The sequence below is a fragment of the Lipophrys pholis genome (assembly GCF_963383615.2).
Source record: "Lipophrys pholis genome assembly, chromosome: 13".
In the NCBI taxonomy this organism is placed as follows: domain Eukaryota; kingdom Metazoa; phylum Chordata; class Actinopteri; order Blenniiformes; family Blenniidae; genus Lipophrys; species Lipophrys pholis.
This window is the reverse complement of record NC_137632.1, coordinates 8,642,741-8,666,901: the sequence shown is the minus strand read 5'-3', so window position 1 is coordinate 8,666,901 and position 24,161 is coordinate 8,642,741. Positions and strand designations below refer to the sequence as shown.

At 41.7% G+C, this 24,161-nt stretch overlaps 2 protein-coding genes across 3 annotated transcripts in view; one reads left to right on the top strand and one right to left on the bottom strand.

The window, feature by feature from the left end:
• sytl5 (synaptotagmin-like 5) overlaps nucleotides 1–2,348 on the top strand; it is a 60,777-nt gene extending 58,429 nt beyond the window's left edge. The window contains exon 17 of the mRNA XM_080478299.1: nucleotides 219–2,348. Within this exon, the coding sequence (XP_080334425.1) occupies nucleotides 219–361 (143 nt within the window). The 3' untranslated portion in view covers nucleotides 362–2,348. The remainder of the gene's footprint in view (nucleotides 1–218) is intronic.
• A 2,190-nt stretch (nucleotides 2,349–4,538) lies between these two features.
• Nucleotides 4,539–22,519, bottom strand: srpx (sushi-repeat containing protein X-linked). Of its 2 annotated transcripts, XM_080477817.1 has the most exons (11): nucleotides 22,358–22,433; nucleotides 16,116–16,172; nucleotides 12,548–12,736; nucleotides 11,765–11,941; nucleotides 10,624–10,750; nucleotides 10,425–10,546; nucleotides 9,771–9,950; nucleotides 8,526–8,659; nucleotides 5,443–5,564; nucleotides 4,930–5,297; nucleotides 4,539–4,665 (listed from the first exon to the last, which is right to left on the bottom strand). In XM_080477817.1, exons 1-10 carry the CDS (start codon nucleotides 22,416–22,418, stop codon nucleotides 5,114–5,116), a joined length of 1,353 nt encoding a protein of 450 aa, XP_080333943.1. In that variant the 5' UTR covers nucleotides 22,419–22,433; the 3' UTR covers nucleotides 4,539–4,665; nucleotides 4,930–5,113. The 2 variants fall into 2 exon arrangements, with proteins under 2 accessions (XP_080333943.1, XP_080333942.1); XM_080477816.1 differs by lacking the exon at nucleotides 4,539–4,665 and having other exon boundaries at nucleotides 4,892–5,297; nucleotides 22,358–22,519.
• Between the last annotated feature and the right edge of the window lie 1,642 nt (nucleotides 22,520–24,161).

Sequence of the window (24,161 nt, the reverse complement as noted above, 5' to 3'; positions counted from 1 at the left end):
AGCTGTCTACACATCTCGACCAACCGAGGTTTGGAGATCATATAGAGACACATGAGCAGGATGGACATGAACAAAACTTCAGCTGCATGTTCGCGGCAGTTTGTCCCTGAAGCGATCGTGAGTTTGTCTTTGTCAGGCTGGCGAAACGTCAGATGAAGTTTTAGGATCAAAACTCAATCCAAATAAAGATCTACGTGTTTGTGTCTCCTCCACTCAAGGCAAAAGCTACGGGAACGAGGTGGACTGGATGGACTCGTACGGAGAAGAACAGCGGCTGTGGCAGAGCATGATCGAAAACCCAGAAGTCCCTCATGAGGGCACGCTGATGCTGCGATCCAGCATGGGCAGGCGCAGCACATGAGCTGGAGTGGAGCACAGGCAGACGGGGACAGAAGAGAATAACAGAGAGAGGGGGGAAGAGATATGGGAAAGAAGTTGGAGTTCGAGAGGCCAAGGAAAATAAAGAAAGGGAAAAAAAACAAAACGTGGAGGGTTGTGGACTCGGACGCCCCCACGAAGGAGAGGAGACTCATCCCACTTCTTTCCCACTCAGATCCTTCTGTCCACAACAGCCAGTCAAGCCTTACACACTCGTCCACCATGTGCCCCTCTGCCCTCCAGTTGTGACCGAGCACTGCTGTGTACTGCTGTTAATGGAAAACACGTGTGTGTGTGTGTGTGTGTAACCTACTGTACCCACCGAACGAGCGCACGGCGACTCCCGGTGTGTCCGTCCTCGTCGCCGTCAGTCATTTCTGCATGTAGCTACAGCCGATGGAGACCATTTGTGAGGCGTTAGACAAGGCACCGATCAACGACATGTAAACATTCCCTTTATTAGTGATCTGATGTGAAGCACATGTCATGCTGAGATTCATCTCCTCGTGACGAGTCGTATCCAGGGATGGGAAGTGACTACTCTTCGTACTGCTCCGATTAAAGAGGTTGTCTTTTGTTTTTTTTAAATTCACTCTGTGACACTACAAGCTTTGGATTATGTGTCATTGTTGTTGATTAATGCACCTAAAACTTACCTAAACTAACCAAACTGCCCCCAAACAAGTCCTCCTGATCTTTTTGCTTTGAGTTTATTTACTTTCGTCCGAGCCCGTCTAACCCTGGAATACTACATTTTACAACAAGATGGTGTAGTGCGTAAAGCCGAGTGGGATATTCAATACGCTCTTCAAAATAAAGTGTTGCTAATTATTTCCCGATAGCAAACTGTCAGGAATCTGCAATTTCAGTTAAACAGATGTATTTTCCCGAAGTGTGACCATATTTGATCATTTTCTCGTTTCTTTCTTTTGTGTCACAACTAAAAATGAGAAGTGGACAACTGACGACGTGAAACAATAGTTGTGATTCTTACAAATTATGTAAAAAATGATAAAGCGCGAAACATCTGCTTTTAAACTTCTCGTATATTAACGTGATGTTTGCCCCTTTGCTTTGAAAAAGCACCTCTTAGTCTGTTAGCGCTCAATGTGACAAATGTTTGGCAAATAACAAAATGTTGTTGGTCAATAGTAATGAATTGGATGTGCCAACAAGATTTTATAGCCATTCACAGACATCCAGTAAAATATTTATACATTTTTACATATTTTTAAGCCATTACGCATGAGATGTGTGTGATATTGGTCAGTTGTATTTGTCCCTCTGACTTGAAAACAAACAATTGTCACATAATTGTACGAAAGTGTTATTTTTGCAACTTTAAATTGAAAAACTTTTGAAATACACTTTAAATGGTGTTTAAAAAGTGTCCCTTTTGAGTATCTTAGTGAGTGACCTTTAAAGGTTAAGGAGGAATTAAAGTGCTTAATGGCGGGCTGTATCAGCTGAAGATCCTCCAACTTCCCTCTAAGGTTGGCTGCGATTTTCTTCAAGTCCATGACAGGGGCATAAAATACTTTTTGTTTTGTTTATTTTTTTGTACATTTTTCCATTAACTTATAACAGTTTGATTGCATTTGAACCTGAAGTTTTGATTCATTTTGTCTATATTCCTGCAATTTGTTAATAAAGATTCAGTTTGGGAGATTTAAGAAATCTCACTTTTGTGCACAGGGGGCAGTAGTGAGTCAACACTCCCCGGAGTTCAGAAATTTGTGTTCAAATCTGCGTCTTCTGTTCTTGAACTAATTTCAGTTGTGGTACAATGACTCACTGCACCATCTTGTGGTAGAAAGTGGCATTGCAATTGTTAATTAGGCTGTGGGTAGCTTCAGCGGATTTCTTTATAATGGGTTGTTTTTTATCTAAAGATTACATGAAAACTACAAGATATGAAAAGAACAGTACTTGGACGGGGTTATTTTCCACCCTTGGTTTGCTTAGAAATGAAAAAAAAAAAAATCTGTAGCACAAAATCTAGACAAAGTGCAAACTTAGACTAGCTTCGATGTAAATTAGCCTAACACTGTATCAGTGTGGTCATAGAAACTGCATGGTATTAGACAAAACTGAGGTAGAAGAACAAAAAAAAGAGGTTAAATAAAAGCACTGATACTGACATCACTTCACATGTAGAGAAGAAGGTGTGAAGAAATCCTGCATGTTGTGGAGTGACTCGGCTCCGAGGCGAGCTGCCTTCATCTCAGCACCCCCCCCCCCCCCCCCCCCCCCCCCCCCCCCCCCAATAATGAGCCGGGCGACAGTCAGACAGCGACCTCGTCTCTGTCGCCTGGGGGGGGCTCTGCCATCCACCGTCCTGAGATGAATCAGTTCACAGAAGCAATTCTCAAGTTGAACCGACCATTTTTTCGTGTGGAATGCCAATTTTTGTCCTCGGCAAACGGTCTGCCGCGAGCGGCCCGAAACCGACGGCGCGTTCGAGGAGCTCGTGCAAAAAGCCCGGTCACTGAAGAAACTCTCCATGTACAGCATGTACTCTCTTTGTTGTGTCTCGTGTCAAAGCTTCAATACCACATTTTTCAAGCATATTTTGTCCCAAATGTGTAATGAGAATATTTTGAAATAAACACATCTTTCCATAGAAGCTATGTTGACTTTGTTTTTGTTGTGGTGGGAGAATATGTCAAGACGAGCGCCACTGGGCTTTGAACACAACAGAGTTATTATAACACCGGACTGAGCACCTTGTCATCACTTCTTTTATTTACTACTGAAACTTGCAGGTTTTTTTGTTTTGTTTTTGGGCTCAAGTACATTTATCCAGAGTATGCAGGAGTCATATTGTTTAAAATAAGTACTGGAGCAGGAGAATCTCTCAGACAGGTTGATTTAGGTCTTCTGGTTGTTATCGTGCTCAAACTAAAAGTTAATAGTATATAGAGTATCTTAGATATAAGTTCTATTCATTTCAGCTCAATACAAATGTGATTTAATAAAATAATTCTGTTTGGCATCTTTCAAGTTCTTGCATTTCTATTTGCTTTGTGTGATAAATTGATTTATATTATAATCCTTCAACTCAGTAAACACGGCTGAAAGTAATCCAAGTGTCGTGAACCACATAGACGGGCAACTATCCAAGCATACATCCTCAAAATGTAAAAAAAAAAAGAAGTTGGATTGCAGACATAATTTACACAAATTCAGAAATACTCCATCTCTTTCAACCTAGGGTCGTATCCCCCGTCGAGTCGAGTTTGAAGTTGCTCTGTCTTTCATGAAATGTATTTACTGACTGAGCACAATAACTTCTATTGTCTAATACAAGAAGTGCCTGGGGAAGCTTGTCAAAAACAGAAAAAAGCTGGCTCAGTGACTGGACAGAGTGTGGACTCAGTGGGAGACGACTGCTCGGGGTTTAAAGTGATAGCGGGTGTGGATGACGTTAACTAACCTCCGCACGGTACTGTAGCTGGACAAAAGGAGCAGCTGCAGTGAGCAGCTCGTCTCAACGCTTCAGGAGTAACGCCACTGTGTGCAATCTTAACTGTGCTGACTCTTTTATTTGATCTGATTCGAGCAATGAATTCATTTACTTTGATTGTTGTTGTGGTTGTAATCTTATATTGTCCATAAATGTACCTATCCTGTTCTATTTGAGTTGTATGTGAATGGTTGTCATGTACTGTTACTTCCGTGCAGCAGAATGTGGTAATGCAACACGGATGCAACACGTTGCAGATAAAGTCTTAAAAATATCATTGAAATAGCTGCAGTGCCCAAAGGGTTAAGATCACTGTCCCCTGTGTCTGATGTGATGATCTGAAGCAGTGAGAAATAAACGGGTTTAATATCAAACTTGAGAGGAGCATGAATGTGAAACTAATTTGCAATTCATCAAAAAGTCATTGAAACCTTTGAATAAAAGACTGAAGTACACTCTAATGACCCCTGCTGAGGCTATAAGAATAGTATCTGCGCAAATGATGAGCTGACTAATACCTAAAGGATCTCTGCAAGGACATCTTTTCTTTCTTTCTTTTTTTCTTTAAAGAAAATTATCATTTTTATTAACTTCATATGAGATTTTGTGCCGTGAATCTTCTGCTTCTTCAGTTTGTCCTCATGAGATCTGTCGTTCCTGTTTTTCACCGGGACACACAGAAGACACCGTCCTCCGCACTGCACAGTTTTAATCAGTGTTTGTGAATTCAGACGTAGATGTACAGATGCTCTGTACACACACACACACACACACACACACACACACACACACACACACACACACACACACACACACACGTACTAAGTCAAGGAGTGAGACATAAATATCAGACAGGTGGGAAAGTTTTCCAGTTCATACAGTAAAAACAGTTTGTAAAAAACAGTGAGACATATTTCTGCTTTGAGAATATTAATAATATAATATAAAATATATAGTGAGACAAGACACAAGAATCAATGTGACTGTAAAATGTGACCCATTTCAATTAGATCAGCCTCAGATCATCAACACCACACACACACACACACACACACACACACACACACACACACACACACACACACACACACACACACACACACACACACACACACACACACACACACACACGTAATGTAGGCGTGTGGATGTGGCGTGGAGATAAAGACGGAGGATCTGAGGCGGCCTTGTCATTTGTCAGTTGAAGGACGAGGAGAACGATCAAAGATGGCCGACAGTCCACGGAGCCGCGCCGAGGGTCCGCGGTGTTTATGATTGACAGGTCTGGCCTGCCTGCTGCTGTAGCACCATCTCATCCTTGCGGAGGGGGAAGGTGTCGACGGTGGTGAACAATTCAGCGGCTGTGATGGGGAACGGGTAGCGCTGCTTGTCCATGCCCTGCTTGTCCAGCAGCAGCATTTGGAAAGAGCGTTGAGGAATCTGGAGGAGTAACCTGGAGAACAAAGTGCCGCGTGTCTTACTAACACGACAGGACTGGAAGATCCAATCTGCTCTCATATCCGGGTGATAATTAAGTTTAGATAGTTTTAAGGTAAGGCCAATAGGGAATGCATTATATTATGTACATGTGTACACACCTGAGCTGCAGAGCCAGGCCCGGGGGGAGGAGTCTGTGCCGAATTCGACCAACTTGTGCAGGATACGTCCCAACCAGCTCGATGACAGTCACGTGTCTCAGGTCCAGTCCACACTGAGCGTGCTGTTGCGACGTGACAAAGTGAAAAACGTGATTCCACATTTCTCACAGCTTTTGTTTACTTTCGTCGGGCTGACAGAAGGAAATGAGCACAAGATCTGCTTGGATTGTTGTTACGTAAATTGTTCTCACTTCCTGAGCTGTGTGTTCATGTGGAGTTACACTAATATGATCTCAAACAATCTTTTGTGGACAATCTGCTTTACTGATTCTCTGGAGGAAACAGTCACAATGTTATTATAATAGAAATAACTCCATTCCTTTGTAATATAAACCGCTATGAAACAACACCGACACACTTCTGCCACTGAATTATGTACCTTAAGACATTTTTGCATCCTAACATAAGAGTAATATTTAAATGTTTTTAGGTTTCCAGTGGAGTTCTTCTTCACAAAACTCGACGAGGAAGACGATAACTTTTGAAAAATAAATGTGAACTTTCAGAAAATCAGCGAGGAGCAGATTTTAACAGTATAACTAAAGTTGAAATGATTATTAAAGTTAGTCAATAGGCAAAAAAATATTAACTATTGTAATAAATATCAACAATGTTGACTCATTTTGTCTCCACTGCAACGTGTGTGGCCGCTTAAAAGTGAATCTGGCATTTTTCTGGATGCTTTATTCTGGTAGATATTGAAGTGAATCTCTTTTGGTCGGCTGGCAGAGATAAAAAAATAAATAAAGTGAGACATACAATTTCCTATTAACGACAACGACGTTAATTTTTTTTGTTAAGATGGAATGTGATTATGAGATTTTATCCAAACTCTAAGAAGAAATTTGTTGCAGTGAAACAAGTGGAAACAGGAGGTAAGTTAAACTAAAATTACTGTGGTGATATTTACGCACAAGCAGCAAACAACCGTTTCAAAATAAATTGAACCACTTCTCCTAATTTTTCATGCATTGAAGCTGAACTGTTGTGACGTCATCGTGTTAACGACGTCAACAAAGCACAAGGAGGTAAACAAAGGTCAGCGAACTAGCAGGTCGGCATCGTTCTAAATTCTTAACACAATCAGCTTCTATGAATATTTCACAAGGGAGAACGTCACAAGCTGAGCAACGTTCTGTGCTGCTCAGGACGTGCGACGGTACAGTGCAGCTGAGAAGCCGTCTTCAGCTGGAGAATATTTCTAATAGTAAATCTTTTCTTTGAGGCCTTGAGTTGAGCATATCCGCCACACGCCGTCTGCTTCTCCTGTCACCTCTCCTCTCAGAAATGAGATTTTATACGGTGAAGGCAAAGAAAATCAATATAAATAAAGGGTGAGTGTGTCGGTTCAAGTACTTGGTTATTACCAGTTGTAGATTTTAAACTGCACGCTATCTCGCAGAATCGGTTATTACTAAGAAGGCATCATAACTGTGACTTTCCCTATAAGACTTGCCTCTTGAATATGTGTGTATCAGCTTGTACAAATGATTTGATCAGCTTCTTCAGTGCTCAAGTTCAGCGTTTGCACCTTCCACCTTATTACTCTTACTTCCTTCTCACCGTCTCACTGTGTGTTCATAGTCTCTCCTTTGTTCAATTTCTCTGAGCGACGTCATTATACGAGGAGGGGAAGTTGCCCCGACGGGTTTAAGTCATTAATTTACACCATCAGCCTGAGAGGAAAAGGGATTTAGAGAGACAGAACCCGACTGAGCCAAGAGGGGAAAACCAGCGTCCACAGGATGTGCAGCTTATTATAATAATCCTCATTTCAAGTTAATTCTGCCAATAAATTTTGTGGCTGCCACCATGGCAATATCACTTATATCTATATCCATTTTCAGTAAATAAATGAGTGCAGCGGGTCCTTCAGTCCTATAAATACTGGGGACAGGTTGGGGGAAGGGTTAAAATAAAAGCTGGAGTTTTGTCAGATGGCAATTGCCACCTCTGAAATCACTTCTCATGGCGAGGTCATTTAGTACGATTCTAATTGCCACCAAGAAGATTTCTGCTGCTTCTTTTGATGCTTCAAATGTGCAGACAATATATACTTGTAATTGAAAAAGCCCCACGTGTTAATATTGCAGTGGGAGTGTTTGTAAGGTTTGTAAAGTCATTTTGTGAAGAATTCCTGAGGCTGCCTCAGAAACAATAAGCTAATTTCTTTATTCCGGGAAGGACAATATCACAATGTAAAATATAAAGTCACAGCGAGATATTTCTGCAGCTTCTAAAAACATTTTCACTCAAGAGATGGGCTGTGAAAGTGGAACTCTGTAACGTCAATAGATCATGAAATAATACTTAATACTTAATAATGTCAAGTTAATTCTGCTAATAATTCTGCTCTTTTTGAATTGTATGAATGTTTAAGATAAGTTGTTGATAGTATACAAGTTGTTTAAATGTCGTGAATTCTTCTTGGATTTCTAAATTATGAAATAATCCTAATTTCAAGATCAATTTCTCAATATTATTTTTGTTAAATAAAAAGGTTTATTTTACGATCCATAATGATACATGCCATTAAATTATTAAGACAGACAATTTGTGTTATTTTACAGTGGGAGTCTTGGTCAAATTTGTGCATTATTGAAAAAAATTGGTATTTGTTCAGAAATTATAATTAAATTGAATTTTGTGAAGCTTGTTTTGTTTGCTCACACAGATCAAAAGCAGAGTTGAAAAACGATTAATCATCCGAAGTGGTGATGACTGTGGGACAGATTGCAGGACTGATCCCTCATCTTGTTCACTTTGAAAGGTCGGGAGTTTAACGGAAGCTCAGACTTAATGTTTTCAGACGCGCTGTGAAAACATCCAGCCCAGAATAGCCTGACTGAAGCCGGCGTCAGGACCGCCTCTCCACCGCCGTGACATTTTCTGCTCATCAGGCCGATACTTTATGCATGTCATCGGTTTGTCCCATTCAGGCACTGAGACGCTCTTCGTGAGCGACACCGGAGCAGACAGCGGAGCCACCTCCGTGCAGCTCTCTTGTCTGAGTCGTGTCTCACCTGTAGGTTCGTCATCTGGAAGCGGTAATTGTGATTGGCGGCAGTCGGCGCCGAGATAATGAGGAGCCGTCGCTTCTCGTAGAACTGGTCCAGCAGAGCGGCGGCCGTGCGCACTCCCACGTTGATGTTCATGGCTGCACAGACATTGAGCAGGCAGCACAAGGAGAAGAGTTATGGCAGCGCATCACTCCTCTCAGACGTCACATAATTTGATTATTTTTGGTGCTCGGTGGAGGAAATCACATGAACGGAGCAACGTGAACACCAAGTGAAGCTGCAAATAGTTGAGGGCTGCAACGCACATTTTTCTATTGATCATACCTTAAACGGGCAAAACCACCACCTTTTAGCACGAAGATGTCAGTAACAATTCCATTAAGTCCACATTTCAACATGCGTCACAGCTGAAAAAATATATATGTTTCTTTTGGTTATTTAATTAAGTAGATGGAGTGATATTTGTGTAAAAGAAAACCATGGGTAAAGGTAAAATGTCCAAGTATAGATGAACGGAAATGCATTCAATTAACAAAAATGCATTTTTAAGGCATTAATATACACGTGCACACGTAACTTGAAAACTTTGTCAGTGTGGATACAGCAGCTTAATATTTATCAACGGCAGCTCATCATTCAGCTTGTGTCGTCATTTTGAGACAGAAACTAAAATGTTTTCTGAAAAAAAAAATGGACAGTTACCTTGCTGGACCTTATATTAGGAAACTAAAAACTAAATGTTATTTTGGGACCTGAACTAGGCATTTAAACAGTATTAATAATTGTGCAACGCCTAAAATCCATCACCTTCTGCAGCTTCAGTGCAGAGAAATGTTACCATCGCCTGTTTTGATTCTTCCATTGTAACTCTGAATTATCCATCCTCATGCAGGTGAAACAATTAACGAGTTTGAAGGAGGTAAAGAGGAGAAAACAGAGATTTACGACCAAACGCAGGGAATAAAAATGAAAGGAGAAGCAAACTTGTGCACAGAAATCTCATCACATCCGCAGGTGCGTGGTCATAATCTTATGGCTGACAGGCGTAAGTACACAAACACAAAATGAAGGAGCCCAGAATTGATTCAAACAATCGATAGACCGCAGGATGTATTTTCTCCTCCACTGAGCTTCAAACATGAAATCAGAAACAGGATTGGCAAAGCTGACGGACACAAACAAATCAATGAGAGAATAAAACCAGAGAAGTCACATGAGCGTCTGCGTTTGGGCGGCAGCTGCCGATACCTGTGCAGGTGGTGTCCGACCCGGACCAGGTGAGGCCGTACTGACAGACCCGGGCCGCGCTGCCCTGCAGCTCGAAGCCGCCGGTGCAGGTGAAATCGCAGGTGGCTCCGTAGTTGTCGCTGTCGCTGTTGCACTTCATGTAGCCGTTATCGGGAGGAAACAGGGAGCTGCAGCGCCGCACTGCACACAGGGAGACACACGGAAACACAACCAGCAGCGTTTTCAGGGCGAGAAGTGAAACGACTTTATAGAGTCGTGTAGGCTTCATGCTTCAGGATACTGCAGACTGTATTTCCTCAGCTGGATCGCCATGACTTTAATTTTTAGATATTTCATGTATAGGACAGCAAATGCTGACTTTGTGAAAGATTATCTCACATGTTACATTTTAACCTTTTGTTTTTTCTTTCGTTTGATAACTTCCTTCACCGGCACGTCGAACACAGTTTTAAACAGTGACATTGAGCAGGATCTTTGTGAAACAGGCCGCTTATTGGTTAAAGCAGGTATAGATAATGGATAAAGTCAATCACTTAAACACTGCCTCTATTTTTCCAGTAATCCCAGGAGCTTTCTTTAAAGTAACACCACCAGATGGATTATTACCAAACATCCCGTGATGAAACCCTCTTAACTCAGCGTTCAGAGGCTCACCTCGTACTCTGACGGTGAAGCGGCAGGAGCCTTTGTTCCCGGCACGGTCGAACACAGTGTACGACATCTTATGGAGGCCCTCTGGGAAGTCTGACTTTGGAGGTTTTCCTTTGAGAATGACACTGAAAAACACGACACTGGAGTTTAATCTCTCGCTGGTTTTAATGGCCGACACATCTTAAACCGGGTTGAGGCTGACTCGGTCAGGATGCCGTCTGCGGTGTCGATGCCCTCTGGCGTGTCCCAGGTCACCCTCGCTGTCAGCTTTCCTGGCTCCGCCCATTTATCCTTCACATTAGGACACTTGATTTTTGGAGGTTCGATGTCTACAGAGAGAAAACATGAATGTAATTCATTCTTTTAAATGTTTCCATTGAGAATTACAAGTAAACACTGCAAACATGGGCTCGATGTATACACGCCGTGCTTCATTACAACTTTGAATAATACAAACTGGCTAAAAGACTGAATAAAACAATAAATGGTAAATGCCCAACTTTAGGGAAACAAAGAGGAAACACAGACAAAAAGATAAGAGTAAGCCAAACACTTTTTCAAAAGTATCTCAAATAATAATATCCTAAGAACAAATGCAATCGATATGGTGTTCTTCCTTCCTTGCGTCACCATGTTTTGCAGCAGATGAGGGCGCCACTAGCCAATGTAAACACAGTGGAAGACATGCAGCAAGCGAAACAAAGAAAAACAACCACTTACAAACTAATTTTTTAAATCAGGCTTAAAACATAGTTTAGGGTGACTTGTGTCCCCGAGGAGGATTTGCTGGCTGAGCTGCTCTAGATTGACTGATACATTCAGATGCTTCACACCCACTTTAAGTATCTCAATCCTGTCTGTGCTCTTTCCTCTGGATGTTTTTTTTTTCCTGGAATTTTGCGCTATATAAATAAAACAAAATGAACAATTAGATCTTGGAGCACAGAAACCTTATTACCGAGGCCAGATCTTGCAGCGTGTCCTTCTAAGCAGAAGTGCATTAGAGTTAAAGTCACTTTGATGAGCGTGAACCTTCCACTGGTTACTAGGATATTCAACCATTTCTACGACCACCGGAGAGCAGGTTGTGTAACTCAGGTTTCTGGGTCAGTTTTTTGTTCATATTCATCATTTTTATCACCAGAGGAGTAAACACAGTGTACTTCTGTATGCGTTGGCGTGTCTACAGGCCTGGAGCCTTGCATCATGAGGAACAAGCTTGGTCCCTGACTTTGATTCAATAGTGGCAGATGCTGACAGCCTGAAGCTCGTAATTACTTGCAAGTGGTCTGGAGGCTCTGGTCCTCCATCAGAGATTAAACCGAGCACAGAAGAAGTCTTACCAACACACGTGGGCAAGCCGATACTCCATGCCTTGTTGTGCTGGCAGGTTGCCGTCTTATGACCCTTCAGACTGAATCCGGGGGAGCAGAAGAACTCGCAGCGGGAGTTGAAGTAGGAGCCATCTGAGCACTTGTAGCCACCATTTATGGGCATGTCGAGCTTGGGACAACGGATCTCTGTCAGAGGAAGGGCTATGGGTTAGTGCTCACACACACACACGCCATAAAATCAGGTTGCACATATTTACTGATATAATACTTGCTTTTGTTCCTACATTTACACAACTGTGTACACGGACCCTTAACCTGAGCTACAATGGAGGACATGACGAGGTCAGCGTGCGTGAAAACAAAGTGCTTGTTTGATGGTTAAACATCCTCCAACTGCAGGCTGAAGTTTCCAGTTCTGGAAACTTTGTTAAGTTTTAGAGAAATGTTTGTCAGCTTTCCAGAGACAATTGTCTGACATTTATGCCCAATGACCATGCAATGGCGTCTGTTATGAACCAGAGCTCATTTGAAGCAAGCAGGGAACGTGTCTTCTTTCTTGAGAGGAATTACAGAAGGAACATTTATTTCCATCAAAGCACTTATGAGACGACCTGTTGCAATTAAAACATTCTCCTGTCATTATAAAGCTTGAGTTTATTAAGATTTATTAAGATAAATGGATAGATAAGAAGCTGGTTTTGTTCTTACAGTCTTGGACTTTAATATGCGAGGCTCATGTGAGTGAAGGGTGAGATGTACACGGAGTGTGAGGGCGTCCACGTCGCTTCTCACCCCTGCAGGCGTAGTTGGAGGACCAGTGCTTGCTGGCCATACAGACCACCTCCGGGCTCTGGACCTCGTATCCCTGCTTACAGCGGATCTTGCAGCGGGTCCCCATCACGTTCCTGAAGTGCTCCCCTCTGGGTGTGCGGCAGCTGACATCGCCATGCTTCACCTTGATGGGCGCACACCAAGGGGTGCCTGCAAGCCACGGACACAGAATGACACTGACCTTTCCTTTTGCAGCATGAAGTCAATTACACGTTGTTGCGGCGTGGCCCTAAAGCGGGAGGCACTTGATAAACACTTACCTGAAGGTAAAGTGAGAGAGGCTTCCTTTATTAGTGTGAAAATGCAGGAGAAAAACCCCCCGATCACCTCGAGTACAGGCAGATGCAGTGGATTTCTCATTACCTTATCTGCCATTCGCCATTATCCAGCTGTGTCTCGGGAGGAGACGAATGTATCTTCACTCGAGGAAAGACAGATTATAATATGTGTGGAGCACTAAAGTCCCAGCGTGTACGTGTGTTACAGAGCGTAAAAGTCATTACCCAGATAAAAAGTGCATCTAATTATGGATACTGATCATTTCTGTTTGTGTTGTAGGCTCCAGTCACTGTTTCAAGATTTAGTCTGTTCAAAACAAGTAACTGATGAGATTCAAGGACCAAACCTCCAGACATCACATTAAAGAATGTACACTTCTGGATTATTGCTGAGGCAAAGAGTTTTACCATTAAAATAAAAACAATTCTGTATTATTGTGAAGGTTTGTGATATAGTGAATCAAAGCTATACACTGAGCCGCCATGACAAACTGATTATTATTTTATTATAGCATCTAGATTGTGAGTTGGATCTATTAAGCAGTAACTGAATATTTGGGGCATCGGCTACTAAGCAGTTGTATGTGTAAAAACAAAAGCACACGTCTGACAGACGTGCAAAATAGCAAAAGCTATTTATTTAAGATGATTTCATACCTGAATGCATCTATTTCCTCTATATTTGAAAAGGTGTTGCAGACCACCAGCAGAGATGCTGCTTTTAATGTGAAAAGATACATTTTCTCAGCAGGTTTTACCATAACTTTTGTTTGCGGACTCTATAATAAGACATTTTCTATATTGTACCATTGACTTTGTCAGCAATCATCTCCGGGATTTCTTCTGTTTTTCTAAAAGCGCCAATATGTTTGATAACTTCCTCCACCAACACGACCAACTCCTTGTGCTTGTTGAGTTCCCTCCAGTCACGACTGAATATACGCTAATGAGCAAAGAAGCAATACCTCAAGTGGATCATTCAGATGTCTAAGACAAACAAAACCTTAATCCGAAGGAACCTGCACGGACTTCATCTTCAAAGTTGATGAGCTGAAAAATAGGCTGGCGGAAAGATTTGCAGTTTGACAAAGGGTTAATTTGGAATTGGTAGATGGCTGGGTCAAGGTGTCCTGATCCCATGTCACGTTTCCTGCTCGTAATTGAGAGTACTCACTTAAAGATGGAGGCCACATTAGTGTACTGCAACAGTTAGTTAAGGTTGCTGTAAGCAGTCACTGGCATCAATATGGAAACAGGAGGATTCAAATGGGGGTTGTGCGTGGCCATTTACACAAACAGGATCTGATGTGACACTATGAAGTTGACGTCCTGGTGGAGGAAGTTATCAAACACATGTGAGTGTTACAGCAAATACATATGACTTGAGAAGGAAACATAATATAGGAAATGATGGAGTTAAAACTTTGGAGAAAAGTAAACCAAATTGCACGTTTGCAAAATTTGGACGCTGATATTCAATATTCATGAAGGCAAACTGATAGTTTGTTAATGTTTTTTATGCACATAAAGCTTTAGTAGATCAGGTCAATTAAGTGACGATATTTGACAATTGTGCAACAATAGGCTTGTTATTTTGAGGAAATTCCCACTAAAATCCAATAATTACGAGTCTCTGGTACAGTAATCCCACATTGCCCATCTGGCAACACTAAGAACAGTGAACCTGTGATCGGGTGATGGACGAAGCGAGAGATGAAGGCTGGTAAGTATGAATCCGATTTTAAATGTTGGTTCTGAAAGAAAGGAGTCAGAATCCACAGTGTACTTAAAAAAGGGGAACCTACACAATCTTTATTAGTCGTATTATTGGTGAATATACATTGTAACTTCCCTCTCCAAACTCCTCTAAGACTTTTGACTTGTCTCCTATTATGGAAACCCGCCAGTCGCAACAATGCTTGTGTGAAACTTCCCTGTGTGATTCCAAGTTTGAGGGGCCACAAGGCTTCTATTCCAATACAGCGAAATCAAAACCTGCAATTTATTTCCTGTTGGCTCAGGACAAACACTCGGCCATGTGTGGATCATCACACACATAAACACACACATACTTGGAGAGCAGAATGTACACCAGCTCAGGCTAATTTCCAGTTGGAATCAGAATGAGTATTCATTATACAGCCATCGCTCGCCCTCTCTCTCTCTCTCTCTCTCTCTCTCTCTCTCTCTCTCTGTTTCACTGTGCATGTGTGTGTGTTGGCAGAAGATTCCACAACCGCTGAGCAAGAGAAAATTATATTACATTTGAGCTCTTGCACAAGAAGAGAGTTTGGTTTTGGCCTGTACAATAATGTTCCGTGTCTAACTGACCTCGAATTAAAAGCTGGCAGCAACTTTGACGTAACTATGTCAGTTTATAAAACCGGCTAAAGAAACTGGTTTCGAATTATGCCTTTTTAAATACAAGGAGACAAAAAAGATACGTTTATCCAAATTTAGGAGTTTTCAGTTTAGTTTTTCACAATCAATTGTGGCCATCATGTCAAATTTTATGTGTTTGCTAATGTATTGAAGAAAACATTAAAGGGGCAACTCACTATGGTAAGTCAGTTACAAGATCCTAAAACATAGGAGCTGTCAATGTTTATGTTGTGGACCAGATTAATGATTTTCAAATATGAACATAAAAGGTCATCTAAGATCTACTTTTAGGTATTCTAAAGCACAACCAAGCATCAGTGATTTTGATCCCATAATTTCACAAAAATTCACTAAAAAAGTGATGTTTGCCCACAGTTTTCTTCTACAAACCAAATTCACAACATGAACTTGTTTTTAATGACATATTGATTAAGCTGGATTTATGTGAAAAATATACATGTAGCTTCGTTGCTCAAGTATAAGGCTAGTACACCAGAAAAACTCGTGACAATCTGGCATAATTAGTAAGAAATAAGTAGTCGATTATTCATAAGACATACTTGAAGATCAAAATCTTCTGGATTGACCTATAAAAACCTGCTAAGCCTCCAGCAGTGTGTTTGTTAAACCACATCTGACATTAATAAATCCAACTGGAGGAAATCATAGGGATTCGATTTATCGTGTGTGTGCGTGCGTGCGTGCGTGTGTGTGTGTGTGTGTGTGTGTGTGTGTGTGTGTGTGTGTGTGTGTGTGTGTGTGTGTGTGTGTGTGTGTGTGTGTGTGTGTGTGTGCGTGCATGCGTGTGCGTGCGTGCGTGCGTGTGTGTGTGTGTGTGCTTTAGACAGCAACAAACCAGGTGTCGTTACCTTTGTATCTACGAGAATACCCGTCCTCGTCGTCTCCATAGGCATACTGTCCTGACCCTGGCGGGGGTGAAAGAAGACAAGAACAGACTAAAGAAAAGCTGCTCCTATGTTAGTAGTTAGGCAGTGTTGGAAGGCTTTGTCCTGGTCTGACCCTCGGGGGCTGTTTCCTATCTTCTGAGAAACAGCGTCAGGACCGAGCTTAACAACATTGCTTAACGTTTCTGTTGAACCGGGCCCACGTGGGGGTGAGCGGGATCTTTTGGACAGAGTGCATGCAGAAGGAAATCCCAAAAGATCCTCTTGTGTTCAGCTGCTTTGGAAAAATGACCCCCCCCCCCCCCGCTGTATTTGGATGGATTCACAACTATTTAAAACTTTTTCATATCCAAAGCGAGTTTACCTGCCATCCGTTTTGAGCCAGATTTCACAATGAGTAAAAGATATGTAAAACTGGAGCACTCGGGTCACCGGGGTGTTTCTCGAGGACACAGCCGAGTGGCGCCAGTGAAAGACAAATGTGAGGGGAATAGTGATGAGCAAGGGGGATTACTTGGGGAAAGAAGGAGAAGAAGAAGGGAAGGGAGGAGGTCTGGGGGTAATAAACTTCAGAGAAAAAGCACAGAGAAAGGGTTAAAGTCGGGGGAAGGGTATTTCAACCTTGGCTCCGGGATGTTATGAACCCCGGTGTGAATGTGTCCTCTGTTTAGGACCCACAAGGGAGGAGTGTTCAACCCTCCTTCAGTTTCATACGTCAAAAGGACCTGATCCCGCGAGCAAATCTCCCAGACTGACGCCCGTTTCTCACCAGGGCTTTTCTGTCAGTTTAATAAAGACTGTCTGGATCAAACTGCTGCGAGTCATCACAACACACACACACACACACACACACACACACACACACACACACACACACACACACACACACACACACACACACACACACACACACACACACACACACACACACACACACACAGTAACCTTTGAGGTTTCAGCAGTCAGATCACACAGTGCGGCCAGTACAGAGCAAACCCACATATTGAGTGAGTCACATTTAGCTGTCTAAAGGGAAAAACTTGAGCGTCTGCTTATAAACGGGGCGAGGGAGGCAGGCAGGGAAAGGTACGGAAAACTAATTACAGGTATGACTTTGTGTGTCGGAGTGTGTGCGCAGCCGCCGAGTATAGAGTTATATTTGCACAAATGGCCGAGCTCTTGGAATGATTTGTGAGATCTATAGAGGTGGCTCGCTGCGAGGCGTGCATTCATTTTACGTAATGATCAATTCACTGTTTTCTAATGGTTTTCTTGTTTTTGCAAGAGAGCTATTGCTTCACAGTGACAAAGCACTCCAGGAAATGTGGAGTGTAATCTTTACCAGAGTTAAAGGGGGAGTCAGGGGAGGAACAGCAACTACAAAGCAAATAATGAGAACGTATGATAAATAATTGCATGCTTGCATGTATTATTAATGTGATTACAGGGTGATTTCAATCACTTTTTTTATCTAATTACATGGTTTTCATATTTCCCCATTTAACTCGTGAGGACACTCGACAGTTGAGGCAGCTCATCCTGAGCTTCACCTCAGATTGTGCAAACTGGGTCCGTATCCTTTGTGTCCTTTCCGTTTCTCACCAACGAGATGTTTGCAGACACTTTTATCAAAAAATCTCCACTTTCCATTGAAGACACATTTCATGTGACTATAAAACATTTGTTGCTGATTTTGACGTACAACTGCAATGAAAAAGCAGGAAGTGAAGCGATCAGTGCTTTACTGAAGGTGTGGAGCAAATTGATCCTCTCATTTGTTTTGATTGTGTGCAGCATGAGACAAAATCACAAGTTCAATCAAAGTAGAAAAATGTCAAATGTATTAATGTAACGGGAGCAATCATTAAGTTTCTCTAGCTTTTCCTGACTTCTATAGTTTTCTTCAACATATGCGTTAAGGGACGTTACAACATTAATGGCCACAGTAGATTTGTGACGCACACGGCTGTTTCTCTGGGCTGGTGCAAATCTAATATTGGTTTGTGGTTAAATATTGACCTCACTTACAGTACCGTATATGTGTGTGTGTGTGTGTGTCAGAATAAAATAGGAAACGCAATCAGCGGTCAGGGTACAAGCTGGTAACTGAACGGCAAATTCTAGCTGTTCTATTGGGTTCATGAGTTTACCTCGCCACACGTCACTGAGAAGGAGCCTCCGCCCGGCAAATCAGTGTCAGAATCACCAACCCCACTTTCAAAAACATGGTTAATACAATGTTTTAAATCTAGATAACAGCAGGCTGTTTGTGGGATGTGTTTCTGACAACATCCAGTATATTGTTTATGTTCTCTTGTGGATTTATGAGATCAGCAAGTCTTCAGCAAACGTTCAGTCACATTTGCTGTTACCAATGAGACTCATTCAGGTGTCTGGCGTTATAAAAAAAAGGCTACTTGTTCCAGCAGGGTGAAATTGTGCACCCGACTTTTCATACATAAAATCAAATGTTTGGATTTAGGCTTCAAGTATAGACAAGACATTTTTACCGGTTACAAACGTGGCTCAAGACCAACGGAATTAATTCCCAAATATCAAAATCCGTCGAAGGTTATTTCATCAACTTGCCAAATTCTGCTCAAATTAGTGATCTGCAACTTTATTCTACAGACACAAAATACACAACAAATAAAAGCAGAAATTACATTGGTATGAAAGTATAAGGGTGAATAATTTTCAGGCTTAATCCACAAAAAGCTCAGCTAAAGTATAGTCTACATCTTCTGGTACCATTTAAAATGGCCGTTTCTAAAGACAAAAAAACATTCTCTAGTTTTTATGTGTGGTTTAGTTAGTTAGTTTGTTTCTGTCTTGATCTTTGTGAAATAATTGCAAAAAAAAAAAAAAAAAGAATAAAATGTCTTTTACATTCCAAATTCCTTCGATTTCTCTTCCTGTAAAACATAGTCAGATGTCTGCTGACTCATCCTGCACTTGAGGGTGTTCACTCTTTCTTCACACAATAGGAGTACCAGCTGTGGATATTGATTCAAACTGGTAGAGATGTGTAACTCAGTACTATTGACTACTCGATGCATTAATCAAATCTGAGAGTGATTTCACTACAGAAATCAAAACGAGCACCAACATTGTGCAAGGAGTGAAATTAAATACTGTATTCATGGTTTAACTTCACATTAATAAAAATCATTCATATTTTACATTATTTCATTGTATCAGGAGGGAAAAGTGTCTTATCGATTGTTTTGATATATTCAACATCGAGAACAGAGGTGGAGCTCTGATCCGTTACAAAAATCTTCCTTATTCTCAAACATCAAATAGAATTGTCATAGCTCATACAGGAAACTCATATCGACTGATACTTTCAGGGGACTGCTCTGTAGCTCCGACTAGTGGTAGGAGGCTGCATGACGGTTAAGCAGCTTTGGATAAAACACACATTTGGTTTAACTAAGAGTTATTTGTCAAACTAGCAGGCAGACATTTAACCGACAAGCTGTACACATATCTACTATAAATCACATTAATCAAAAGGAAAACTGTTTTATAAATGACTTACAACAGATGTTAGGTGCCACACGGCGGTGATGATAGTTTTCAAACATGTGTGGCAAAATTCAAACTAAGGAACTTTTTTCTTGTATCGATCCTGTTTGTCATGAAGATTTATAATTTCACAGACATGAAGGAGGAAAAACTCACAACAGTAAGAGGTCCATCCATGTATCGGTCTCCTATCCCGTTTCCTCTAACCCAGGGTAGATGGCGCCGTTGACGATCCTGCCTATAGTTTGACACAGGTCTGATTGAAACTACACCTCCTGGCATTGCAGCTCTGTTTGACTTGTTTGTGCTTGTTGACGAAAGTCTTCCATATTCAAAGAGTTCCAAGGCAGGTATGCCTCTTCACTCACATCAAATAAAGCTGTCAGCGCGACGAGGAGAGGATCAGCAGCCAGCGTCGTCTTCCTGTCCGCGTCGCAAGACTTCGAACAAGTTCGCAGCGGGAACTCCATCAAAGCCTTAATAGTGCACGGACTGCAGGAGCTCACCTTCCTGACAAACCTCTGAGAGGGAACGCAATTTAAATTACGCAGACTGATAATACGATTAGGTGTTCACTGTGGGGCCGTAACGCTAACCGTCATTCGGAGGAAGCTGTAATGTTGACGCACGGCTGCTGGCTGGCAAAAAGTGGAAAATAACATTATATGTCATTTCTTTCTCTCTCAACTCAACACACCATGATTACACACTAGCATAATTTCTTTTTGTGTGGTAATGACTTCAATCTAATTTATATTGTTTATTAACACGCCTGCTGCTGCTTTCTCGTGCATCAAGAATATATGAGCCCGGGGTGCACCTTTCTTTGGCCTTATCTCCATTAACACCACAACAACAAGCTGCAACTAAGTCTTTAGTCTATCACATTATACAACCAACACTTAATTATATTTCAAAAACACATTTTGTTCAAAATCAGCTAATTAAGGCATTTATAGAACATGGATGGGTGGATGAATATGAATTTGTGTTAACTATGTTAATTTGTGTGATCTCGCTATTTCTCATCCTTCTGAATCATGAGGTCTACTTTCTGTTTCGAAACATAAAAAACTTTCTATTTAGGTAAAAACTCTTGGCCAGTATCAACATCGCATTCCTCCACTAACCAAGCTGGAGCTCATGGTGAGCTCCTCAGGTGAAGCTTTGGACTTATTCACAATCAAACATCAAGAGTTCCCTCCTTTTTTCTGGCAGCAGAGTTTTTCATTGAAGATACTTGCTGGCATTTCACCAGGAGGCTCCTTGCTCGAGGAGGATCTTCCTCCCCTGACTCACACTGCAGAGAGATTTTCACCATGGAAAGTGTGATCAGGCCGTTACAAATCTGCACTCTCAATAGTTTTAAATGTTGAGCACCGGCCACACCAGAAAACTACATAAACAACAAGCCAAAATGAGCATAAGTAGGTCCTTTAACTCAGCTGATCTAAAGCAGTTCGCTTTAGAGCACTGCCACCGTATGTGAAGAGCTCACACTGAACTATTAGAGCAGCCAAATTGACCACTGGATTGAAGACAAACAGGCCCCTGTAAAATAAACTCCTCATAAATGCACACAAGTAGAGACCAGAGTCTGACTGCCAGCTTGACAAGCAGTTTTAGGTTTGTCAGCGTAAATCTGCTCTGCAGCCCTGTGTTCATGTTTCAGCCTGTATGATCACACAGTGGTGGTGAACCACTCTCAAACCATGTACAGGCACAAAGCCACTGTAAGTACACACACACAAAAATACTCACACACATATAATATTCCTCTATCCAGTCGAGAGCATTGAAATCACCTCAAGTCTTCACTGCAGGCTCGAGTCTGCGCTGTCTTTTTTTTCTTATACTGCACTTAAGCAACAATCACTGTCATTGTGGGATGGTTGTTTTGTGTAAAAAACTAGATAAAACATTCATTAGTGTCCTGTTGGATGCAGTCAAAATGCCCACACTCAGTTTGTGATCATGGGAAACGGCAACTTTTCACTTAATAAGAGGTGAAAACACAGCATACTAGTTTACAATCTAGTGTTTGATTAACAATCATTGCTGGAGCTGCACAGTATTGTTTGTCTGCTTGAGTTAACACCAGAGAAAGTCACAAATAAAGCACATTTAAACAGAAGATGCGAGTGTCCCCCTGCTGCTCTTTAATTTAAGGAGGTACCAAAACTTACAAAGTGGAGGCAAGGGTAAAAAGAAGAAGAAGAAGAAGAAGAAGAAGAAGAAGAAGAAGAAGAAGAAGAAGAAGAAGAAGAAGAAGAAGAAGAAGAAGAAGAAGAAGAAGAAGAAGAAGAAGAAGAAGAAGAAGAAGAAGAAGAAGAAGAAGAAGAAGAAGAAGAAGAAGAAGAAGAAGAAGAAGAAGAAGAAGAAGAAGAAGAAGAAGAAGAAGAAGAAGGTTTTAGTGCACAGCAGCAGCTGCAGGGCTTCATGAGTGCAGAGAAACGTCCCCCAGACGCACACTGTACTCCCCCCGCTTCACACCCCCTCCACGTAAACACAGCCGCGGTTCACCAGGCGCACGTCTGCGGGGAGCAGAGACCTCAAACACCGCGGTGGCTGCACGAAGAATCCTCCCCCAACACAACTCACCCGAGCTTCACTGATCGATCTCCCCCTTCACCGGGCAGTGTGTTTGTCGCCCTCCCCTCCTAAAAGGTCCTTACCTTCGTACCCGGAGCAGAAACAGAGCTGGACGAACAGGAGCACCAGCGGCCACATGTCCATGTCGGGGACGCGGGACGGACGCAGTTGAACATGTGAATGGGAGCTTTTTTTTTTGCAGGAAAACTTCCAGCGCATTCCTGCTTTTCCAAAAGGCCCGCCTCTCTCTCCAGAAACAAGGGAGGATTCTCCTTCTGCAGGCAGGCAGGCCGGGCCACCAGGCGCGAGGCGGGCCGGCCAGGGGCCACACCGTGCCAGGTCAGCCCACGGCTCGTGCGTAAAACTGTGACAAGACGCAGGACGCACAAATCAACCCAGTGACACCAGACACACTGGCCTGGTTTCCCCACAGGCTGCGCCGTCGAGGTGTAATTCAAAACAAAACCATAGCTCGAATAGATAGATAGAATTAGAATAGATAGAATTTGGTGTTGCTTTTTTCACTAAAACTTTAGAGGAAAACACTTTTTAAGTTAATCAATTACGATTATTCCTATATTATATTATTATTACGTCATCTTCTTTCTTCCTTCATTTTATTGGTATTATACAGTGATTAATGTTTTTACTGCCAAATATTATGTTAGATATATGTTTGTATGTTCATTGGGCTATCTATCTATCTATCTATCTATCTATCTATCTATCTATCTATCTATCTATCTATCTATCTATCTATCTATCTATCTATCTATCTATCTATCTATCTATCCAGGTGGGGTGGATACAGAATTTAAGTTTGGGTGTAGTTTAAAGCTCAGGATTCTGAGTCTGGTTTAAGAAATACATTTTAATTTGAACCTTTTGTGGATATTAAGAGGTTGAGGTGTGGGTGTCTTACTCATTGTGGTTCAGCTGGTATTTATATACCTCCAGCTAGATCTCTAATAACAGCATTTTAGCCTATATGCATAACAGCTCCAAATCATTTTAGACTGGTTGCAGGTGCAGAGATCTGTGGATACCAAGAGAAAAACTTCGATACCGTTTTATCCAGTGTGGGAACACTGCTGGAGCTGAAGAAGGGTGGTTGAGGTTTGTATCCACTGCATCACTGGACAAACACATTGAAATAGAAGCTTTGATGCACACTAATATTTACACCTGACGCAAGTCACCATGACCACAAATACATGTTGTTGTGGCATGTATATAAAGGGGAGTATCTGGGGACAATCCAGGCAGAAAACTCACACATCAGCAGCCCAAGCTCAGACTTGAACCAGGTTGTGGCGAGAGAATTTGAAAAATCCCTAATGTCTTTTTTTTTTTTTTATAGCAAGTACCAACTACTGTTTTAATGGGGTTTCATTGCCAGTTCATTCCTTTTTTTATGTTTAACTTTAGTGCAGCAAAACGCCTTAAAACTTATGGTTTAAATCTACAGAAACTTCTTCTTTGATTACTCTTTTCCTAAAGCACCACCAAAAAGCAGCATATCCCACATAATACCAGGGTGTATTTATCATGTGGTAGTCTTGTTTTTACTGAGGTAATGACTCTGAGTGCATCCTGCACCACTTACTTGAAAGAATTTGTGAGGGTTGACAGACAGGACTGTGCTTTTAAGAGTTCAAATAGTATTGAAACTGCTGGAATGACCCACGAAACACTGTATAATGCAGTGAAATAGGTTTAAGGCTGAAAACTACTCAGTGTATCGGAAAACCAGGAATTATTAATACTGCAGATTTAAACTGTTCGTTTCATGAAAAGTGATCTACAGAAGAAAAAGGCCATAAACGCCGCACACATTACTTAATTTTATATGCAGTTTTTTTAGTGGCTATCATTCATTCATCTGCC